The sequence below is a fragment of the Gadus morhua genome, chromosome 14 (assembly GCF_902167405.1).
Source record: "Gadus morhua chromosome 14, gadMor3.0, whole genome shotgun sequence".
Lineage (NCBI taxonomy): Eukaryota > Metazoa > Chordata > Actinopteri > Gadiformes > Gadidae > Gadus > Gadus morhua.
In genome coordinates this window covers 6,526,907-6,536,906 of record NC_044061.1, presented here as the reverse complement: position 1 = coordinate 6,536,906, position 10,000 = coordinate 6,526,907, and the positions used below count along the sequence as shown (strand labels likewise).

The 10,000-nt window shown below is 44.5% G+C and overlaps 1 protein-coding gene across 1 annotated transcript in view; it reads right to left on the bottom strand.

The window, feature by feature from the left end:
• cemip (cell migration inducing hyaluronidase 1) overlaps window positions 1–10,000 on the bottom strand; it is a 98,653-nt gene that overhangs the window by 29,860 nt on the left and 58,793 nt on the right. Inside the window, 1 exon segment of the mRNA XM_030376765.1 lies at window positions 9,381–9,572. Coding sequence (XP_030232625.1) covers window positions 9,381–9,572 — 192 coding nt within the window.

Sequence of the window (10,000 nt, the reverse complement as noted above, 5' to 3'; positions counted from 1 at the left end):
TTGAGGTATGGGGTGATTCAAGGTGTGAAGCCAGGCCAAAAACTCTTTCTATCGACTATAAAAATAGGAGTCTTATTTATGATGTAATGCTTGCTTGTTTTGGCCGTAAGGATAATTGTATCGTCTCCTTGTCTCTCCCGGTCTGTCTGTATATCTGAATGTCTCTGTGTATCAGTCAGTCACGAAGAGAGATTGTGCATGTGTGTGTGTCTATGCGAGTTTAGATGCTTGTGTGTGTGTGTGTGTGTGTGTGTGTGTGTGTGTGTGTGTGTGTGTGTGTGTGTGTGTGTGTGTGTGTGTGTGTGTGTGTGTGTGTCTGTGTGTGTGTGTGTGTGTGAGAGTCAGTCAGTGAGTGAGTGAGAGGGAGGGAGAGTGTGTGCATGTGTGGGTGTCTGGATGTATGTGTGTGTGCGTGCGCGTGCGTGCGTGCGTGCGTGCGTGCGTGCGTGCGTGCGTGCGGGCGGGCGGGCGTGAGAGTGTGCGTGTGTGCTCGTGGGCGTGCACGTGTGTGTCTATGCGAGCGTCGATGCTTTTAGAGAGACCTGAAAAACGCTGCACTCTGCCACTAGCAACAGGGGCTGCAGACGGACTAATGACCTCATTACATCGCAGGTTACCAGGACAGCATCCCTAAAGCACCACCAGCCCCAAAGCCCCAAAGCCCTGAGCACCACCACCACCACCACTGTAGCAACCACACCACCCTAAAGCGTCTTTGAGCATTTAAAAAAGCGCTAAAACAAACGGATGAATTATTATTATTATTAAAGCACCACCACCACCCTTCTACAACCACCAGGCCTGTAGCACCACACACCTCTAACGCCCCCCACGCCTGTAGCACCACACCCCTGGAACAACACCAGCAGTGCAGCACCACAAGCACTGTAACCCATCTCAGCCGTTGCTAAGGTGTTGAATGAAACACAGAACAAGCACCTGATGCATTGGAAGGTAACATTTTAATTGGACTTAATGACTTATATTGTGTATCATTGCACATCAGTGGTAGCGAGAGATATCTATATTGTTACGTTGGTATTAGTGTTGACAGCTAATATCTGTGACAAGGGAATGCAATGCTGGCCACAGTTTGATGGTTCTCACTGACAACATGGACGAGGTTGACTGTTTCAGACCCTTCTGAAGGTTCCTCAGGGGGTTGCGTGTGGAACCACCGTCTCTAATTGCAGGCCCTCAGGGATTTTAAATGAGACATTCAGACAGCACAAGGCACTTAAGCCATGTGATGTTCTCTCTGGTCTGCCTCTTGCTGTTTATAAGGTGATTATAAGATGCACAGAGTGTATATTTAAATACATTTAGCTCTATAACTTGCATATCAACCCACGGACGAGCATCTTGGCTCGGAAAAAATAAAGTGTTTACAATTTGTCTTCCGATGTGCCCTGGGGAGAACCTAATTTAACGTTGTGAAGTTTATTCACGCTTTTAAACTCCCCCTGTGGGAAACTTAGACGACAGTTGAGGACATGGCAAATTGAAATGAAATACTCCAGTGATTTCTACAAAAGTGGTCTGTCTATTTTAATGCAATACAAAAGATGAAACAATATCACATCACACCGCCCGCTCCGATCTGATGGCCACCTGATGGGGTTGGCGACAAGGCAACCTTGTGAGAGCTTGTGAGAGCATTGTGAGAGCCATCCTCCAACGACTTGTAAACTCACATGTGTCCCCTGAAGCTTCCAGCAAAAGCCAACGCAGGGAATCAAACAGACGGATGGGGATACTCTTTTTTCCTCTAGTGCATCGAAAAGTGTAGGGCAAGGTAGTATGTTTATTTATGAACAAGTTTTACGAGAGGGACATTCGTTTTGAAAAATCCGACGTCGACAAGTTACCCATCGCGGGTTGACTCAGTTCCTGCTGAGGCTGCCATATTTGCAACAGGCTGACAGCACTAATGAACACGAGACTCACTACTCATGGGCTCCCACTTTCCCAGTTGGAAAAAACTATTTGTCTCGATTGGCTCATCATTTTGACATTCAGAGTCGGAGCAAGGGATCAAAATGTGAAAAATAATATCTAGGGAGAAGTCAAAATAGCCACAGGCATAATCTCTCCCTCTATCTCTCTATCGTTCTCTTTCTCTCAGTGTCTCTCTGACTCTCTCTGTTTCTCTGTCCATCTCTTCTTGCCTCTCTCTATCTGTCTCTCTCCATTTCTCTCTCTGCACGTCGCTTTTTCTCTAACAAAAACAACACAAACATTAAACACACCCATGGTGTGTGTGTGTGTGTGTGTGTGTGTGTGTGTGTGTGTGTGTGTGTGTGTGTGTGTGTGTGTGTGTGGTGTGTGTGTGTGTGTGTGTGTGTGTGTGTGTGTTTGTGCAACCTTGAGTGATGAGAGGGGACAGAGGTAAGGATTTGGAACACAGTTAGGAATGACAAAAAAGTCCCAAACCCACACACACACACACACACACACACACACACACACACACACACACACACACACACACACACACACACACACACACACACACACACACACACACACACACACACAAACATAATGTTTACAACGAATGTAGCATCATCAAGCTACAAAAGCCAACAGGGAGAAAGGAGGATCGAGAGAGAAAGAGAGAGGGAGCACGAAAGCAAGAAAGAGGAGAGGGAGACGAGAAAGGCGTAGGGGGGGAGGGGGGGGGGGCACGTCAAAATAAATGATGTCTTGATGTCGGCGGGCGAGAGAGAAAACGCCGTCGGCTCTAGGAGTTCTGAAAATAACTACAGAAGGCGAACCTTGTGGCCTTCAAAAACTAGGACTGATCAAGAGTCAGTTGGGCCTCAGTGGCCAGGGAGTGGACCGCATGGGACCTCCGGCAAATCACTGTAGTCAGTGCTGCTGAGGTGTTTGAGAGGGCAAGAGAGAGGGAGGCGAGAGGCAGAGAAAACAATGGAAAGAGGGCGCATCGGTTGAGGAAGCATACGTGTGTGTGTGTGTGTGTGTGTGTGTGGTGTGTGTGTGTGTGTGTGTGTGTGTGTGTGTGTGTGTGGTGTGTGTGTGTGTGTGTGTGTGTGTGTGTGTGTGTGTGTGTGTGTGTGTGTGTGTGTGTGTTCCTGGTCACCACTGTGTATTCCAGCTGATGCTGATTCTGACCTGGCCCCCATGCAAGACACTGCTGAGGTCTGTCTAAACTTGGCCTCCTTATCCCACGCACGGACACATGCACGCACGCACACACGCACACACACACACAGGCACGCACACATGTACACACGCACACATGCACGCCCGCAAAGGGGCTACTGGGAGACAGAACTGCCATTGATTTCACCAGGTCAGTTTTGTAGAGCTGAAGTGGAAAAGTAGGGCAGCAAGTCTACCTTATTAGAAAACCTTAGGGGCTTGTTTCCTTTGGGACAACTTTTTCAAATGCATTGAAAACTCTCCTCACTTCTCTCACACTATCACACTCTCTCGTTTCTCTCCTTCTCACTCTCTCTCTCGATCTCTCCCTCTCACACTTTCCCTTTCTCTCTCTCCCCCCCCCCCTCACTCTCTCTCTCTCTCTCTGCGTGGTAAGTTTGGATGTGAGCGAGTTTGTTTCTTACTCCCTCTCACGCTTTTTTTCTATCTGGGTTGTTTGTGCATCTGTGTCTTGTTTTTGTATTCCTATTTTATTGTTTAGTCTCGATGTTTTGTAAGAAAGTAGATGGTTTAGTCTGTTTTGGAACTGACACTACCACAGTACAGAGCATCATGCCCTCAAGTGTTATCGTCGCCGGTTTGGCGTTTAGTAAACTAACACACCGACATGCGCCAAGAATAAGTTTCTCTGCTGAAGAATGTGGTTCAGCAATATAGGTGCATTTTTTGCGAATGATTTTGCGAAAAATGTGTCACCAATGAAATGATGTGTGAATAATTTCTGTAGACAGTGTTGACAAAGTGAATCCAATGGTGGAATCTGGCGTCCTTATTGGCGGCACACTTTACCTCTGTTCTCTCTCTGAAAAACATCCCACTTTTTTTTTCAAATGAAACGCTCTTAATTGGCGTGGTAGGGTCAGCTCGCATCGCCAATTAGAGCCGCCTCTTTCGGTTGCAAATTGCCCCCGGCTTAAACACGTTCTGTGTTTTCGTAGGCGAGTTTTCATGCTGTTCAAAAGCAAGGAGGATATTCATTTTTATTACTATTAATTGAAAGTCAATGAGTTCGATTATGCAGTGTTTTTAACCTCAGACACTGTGTTTTAAACGGAGGGACACATGATCAAGTTCATTCATGCTCATGAATGAACTTCATCGTTCATTAATGTTCGTAGGTGGAAAGTCGGAATGGCAAACGTTTCATCTCCGACCTACAGGTGTTCGGGTTAGCAAGTCGGAAATACATAGATGATCACGCTCAACTACAAGAAGAAAAATATGTTATTGTAATAATAAAAAATTGTGTACAGTAAGTGAACAGACTACACATTGCTTTCATTGTAAGAGAACCCTAAAATAAGAACAAGTGCTATTAATAGTTACAATGCTAGGTGCTGCATCGGTATATACTTGGTATCGCCCGATACTGAAGTAAAATGGCATCAGAACATCTCTAGGAATATTGTTTCAGACGGCAGTGTGCCCCTCCCTCACCCCCCCCCCCGCCCTCCAGTAGAGGCTGTTCTGATGTAGTCGATGGGACAATTATACAGCACAGTGGAGAAGAGGCAGGTGATAGAAAGGAAAACGTTGATGAAAGAAAGAGACGAAACATGACAGCGAAGGGAAGCGATGAAGGGAAGGCAGACCTTCAGGATGAGAAAGATAGCAGCCAGCCCCGGCAACAGGGTGAGGAACACGGTTGACACGTTGATGAAGACATTTCTAATATTGGAGAAAATAAACAGGCAGAAGATGAAATGGTAAGAGGTAAAAAAAGAAAACAGGAGCAGGCAGGCTGGACGGAAGAGGCCTCAGGAAACAATCTGACCAGACTGCCCTTCACGTGGCTGGGAATGTTTTGGAGGAAGAGGAGGAAGACTTTCTGATGGATGAAGATTTGTGTACAATTTCTGCTGAGGAAGGGAAAAGAAGAACCACAGATGACAGAAAAGATACCGCAAAGTCAAAAATAGTCTTCTGAAGATACTAATCCCCCTCCCCGCCGTAGAGGAGAGTTCTGATGAGTCCGACAGTGAATCAGTCGATATGTCACAGGCTCAAGGGGATAAAGACATCGGATACTCCTTGACCAAAATGAAAAAACAAATGGAAAAGAAATTGTTTTTTGGACAAGAGACAAAAGGCGAGAGAGTCAAGGTGTTTAAAATGTTAGTTGCGTCCGCACAACATCAAATGAAGAACACAGTTTAGCTTGGGGAACAGCTTTTCACAGTATTCTCAGTTTCTCTAGGCAGTGTTACCAATGCTCTTATGGGGTGGATAGTCCCGTGAAGGTTGAGTAATCAGGATAAAGGCACAATATTAACTTTTTATAATAGTTTGGATCAATATTTATGCACCGAAATAAGGTTGCTGAAAGAAAACAGTTTTTGGATGACATAAATAATAGTTGTAGCAATGATGCATTTCTAGTTGTGGGAGGGGATTTGAACACTACAGAGGATAAGAGAATAGACAGAAATCATTCAGAACCTGAGCCTGGCTCTAGTAGACCTCTAGTGAGGATGATACTTCCACTGATCTGACTGATGCAAGGAGAAGGTTCCACAAGAGACAGCGGCAGCACACCTGGGTTCACATTCGAGAAGTTATATTATCAATGGCTCTGCTAGATCGGTTTTCTATTTCAATTAAGAATACAAAATCAAAAAGGAATTTTATGCATTTTAACACAGGCCTTTTAAATGATACTTCTTTTTATTTTGTTTTGGAAAGAATACAACAAAAGCTGATTTTAAATCTTTGCAACCATGGTTGGATGTAGGTCAATGTCCAATCAAGCTACGATGTCAACAGTACACTCACAACGTCACAAGAGACAGAGTCAGGTCAAGGAGAGAAATGGAGATAGATTTGGTGGATCTACAATGTTTAGCAGAGGAGATCGAGGACATATTAAGGTTCTCACTGCAAAAAGCTTTGGCCAACCTACTAGGCACTGCAGTGCTGCAGCACAGGTGCTACCCGTGACATTGCACAAATGGATGTGCCATCTCAGTTTTCCTTTAATCTGGAGAAAATACAAAAATCCAAAGAAATGGTATCCATTCGCTTGCCTCTCGAATCTTGTGTCAACAGTGTCAGAACCGAAGAAAATATACAGCTGACTTTTACAGACACTTGTACAAAGGTGAACAGAAAGATGACCCTTTATTGGCCCGTCATTTTATAGTGGTCTCCCAAAATTCCAGCAGGACTCCATCCTTGAAGCAATACTTTAATAGCGATATGTGCTGCAGTACGGGGCTTGCAGATTTGTAAAGCTCCAGGCATAAATGGTCTGCAGTAATAGGGGTGGATGTTCTTTCTGTATTAAGGGATGGATTGGCAGGAGGGCGGTTGCCTGTGAGGTACAGGAGGGCAGTGATAACGCTGATTGCTAAAAAGGGAGATTTCCAACAAAAGATGGAGGCCGGTCTCCCTACTCGGTAGGGATTATTAACTGTTTTCGAAGATTTTCTCAACCAGGTCGGGACAAGTGATTGGGGAGGTCATCCGTGTGGATCAAACCTACTGTGTGCCTTGCAGGTTGATCACTGACAATGTTCATTAATTAGGGAGATTTTGGAAGTCCCTAACAAAGAGGATTAGTGATCTGCAGTGGAGAGTTCTGCATGGGATTGTTGTGGGTAATTATTATTAATTGATTTTTGGGTGTCAAATATGTGTCTTTCTGTTCACAGAGAGAAATGGTGCAAACAAAAATAATTATTCTGAAAGCAAAAAAACGACTTTGAAGAATTTAAGAGCCTATTATTTTTTTGCAATCAAGAATTAAATAATCGAGATAAAAACGTTATACATTTCAATCCAAAAATAATATATTTGAAACCCCAAAAAAATTCGTGAAAAGGTTTTAAGAGCAAAGTTTATTTGTAACAAATATATTTTTAATTGGAATGCATGTCGTTTGGATCTTGATACATCATTTTCAGCCTTCTTGGTCTCAGAAATACACAAAGGTCCCCCTCATAGGATGACCCAAACGCAAAATAAGTGGAACTGAGAGCAATCCATCTGACTATGGGTTAGTTTTCTGCTAACTAGGTTTTATGTGTAATGTACAGAAGTACTTTTCCAAGGTCTGCTTAAAGGGCAATCTATCTGAGCCGAAAAAGAAAGTAGAAAATTCCCTGAGTGTAGACGAGCAGTGCTGGTTTACCCAATTTGTGAAGCCAAGGTTTAAGGTAGATTTCAGGTATTAAATAAAAATAAAGGACATCGATTTCTCAATCATCTGGGGTTAAAGAGGAGCACCATGCTCTGCTGAGAGCTGTATTTGTTTACATAGGCTAATTATGTATACATATCTATTTCTATGTATGTGTATTTGTATACATGTATGTGTATATATGATACATATTTAGTGCATTTGTATATCTTTTTTTGATTTAGGTATGTAAAAGGAACCTTTACATTGTATTTCATTGTCGATAAAGTAATCGGTTAAGAATAAAGAGCTTTCATAATTGTTGAACTACTCCAATTCTTTATATGCTTGAAAGCCACGAAGAAATACTGGCGTATAAAAAAACACTTCAGTTTGCTGACTGCAGCTAAACACACAAACTGATGCTGCTTCACACAACATTCACCGTTAATCATGGCCAATTACACAGACACGCACACGCATGCATCCCTGGTATTCTTAGGACTACCTGAAAACAGATGCTGATTGACCTCAGCCTCCCTTTGCCATGGCAGAGAAGACATTATTACATGCATAACGTGTCTTCTATTGCCTTTTATCTCACTTTCTTGAAAGCATGTCACAATATAAGCGCTCACAAAGAGTGACAGTGAAACTGATTTGAAAGCTTGGTGAAATATTTAAGTTATTAAAAAAAGAAGCACGGATGAATGATTAGCTCTACATTAAGATGCCAGATAACTGTAATGGTAGCCAAACAAGCTTTCTTGTTTTTGACGTTAAAGATTCACATACAAGCGCCCTCATGGTTCCCCTCATGCTCTCTGCATCGTGATTAGATCCATCTTGTTTCTGGTTGAGGGAGCGAACGCTGTGCAGACTTCAGTATGACCAAAACCGCAGAAAATGATTTTTACGATTATGCATTTTTCAGTTTTTCTATTTTGGCATCGACTTTGTCCCAAAGTATTCGTTGTCATGGCATTCCTACTCACTGAGTCCTTTTAGACAACTCCCCTTCACTGCGATAACACGCGTGGCTATGTCACACACACACACACACACACACACACACACACACACACACACACACACACACACACACACACACACACACACACACACAGACCTAAACATATACATACACATAGCACATAGCACGGATGAGGAAGAAATAGCATGTTCTTTTCAACAGAGAATTTATAGCTGAAAGATTCAAAGCAATTTGAATGCTCACTTCAGGCTGGGTGCACATACATATATATTTTCTGAACATACACAAGAAAGACACATACACACACACACACACACACACACACACACACACACACACACACACGCAGGTGTGCCATCCGTCAAGTCCATCCCTCCTTGTTTTCCCTTCCTTCTGCTTTTAGAACATTGTTTTACATTTACATTTTGTTTATCAATTTGGTACAGATAGTTCCGGTTGTCATGGCATTCTTACTCACTTCAATACACAGGAGACACACACACACACACACACACACACACACACACACACACACACACACACACACACACACACACACACACACACCGGTGGAAAAACCCACAACCAAACCCCCTCCGACACACAAACTCTAACGGTGGGCACACCCATACGCACACACAAGCAGTACCACACACACACTCCTGTGGACCCACAAAGGCAGTACCACACACACACACTCCGGCTGACCCAGATAGCCAATACCACACACACACACACACTCAGTACCACACACACCGGTGGACGCAGGCAGTTCCACACATACACACTCAGTACCACACACACACTCAGTACCACACACACACACACATCGGTGGACCCACACAGGCAGTACCACACATACACACTCAGTACCACACACATACACAAACACACACACCTGTGGACCCACACAGGCAGTACCACACACTCTCTGGTGGACCCACAGTGGCAGTTCCACACACACTACTGTGCACACACACACACACACACACACACACACACACACACACACACACACACACAACCACACACACACACACACACACACACACACACACACACACACACACACACACTCCTCACCTCTGACTTTGACCTGCTCCGGGGAGCATTTGGGGCAGGGCAGCAAGCTGAACTCCTCGGCCTGGTGCATGGAGTAGTCCGTGCTGGCCACCACCAGGCGGTCCCCGGGGCCCCAGCCCACGGGACGCTCCGCCAGCTCCAGGAGGCTGCTGTCCGACAGCAGGTCGATGGACACGGACGCCTGGGGCCGCACTGCGGGGAGGACAGGGGGCCGGCGGTTACTATCCACTGATACTACAGCGGGGTTGAGGGACCTGATCCTGACTGTGAATATCTCTGCATCTCCACCGAGGCGATGAGGCAGAACTGCCTGACAGATGTTTCCTGGACAACACAGCAGCAGTATGCTCAAAGGGCAGTGGAAGACTCTTTTGACATCAACTGATAGATAACCAATTACGTTATTGATGGAAGTAACGAATATGTAATCAGTGTTGGCTAATGGTGGAATAAGCGCAATATTACTTACCTTTTGAATACAGATCTAGATTGGACACACTTTACCATCCATATAACACGATATACAAGGCCCCCTCCAATATAACACGATGCTTGCTTGGACCCCAATTTAGTGGTACCATATAATTTGAAACGTTTCCCTCAAGCAGAAATAATAAACC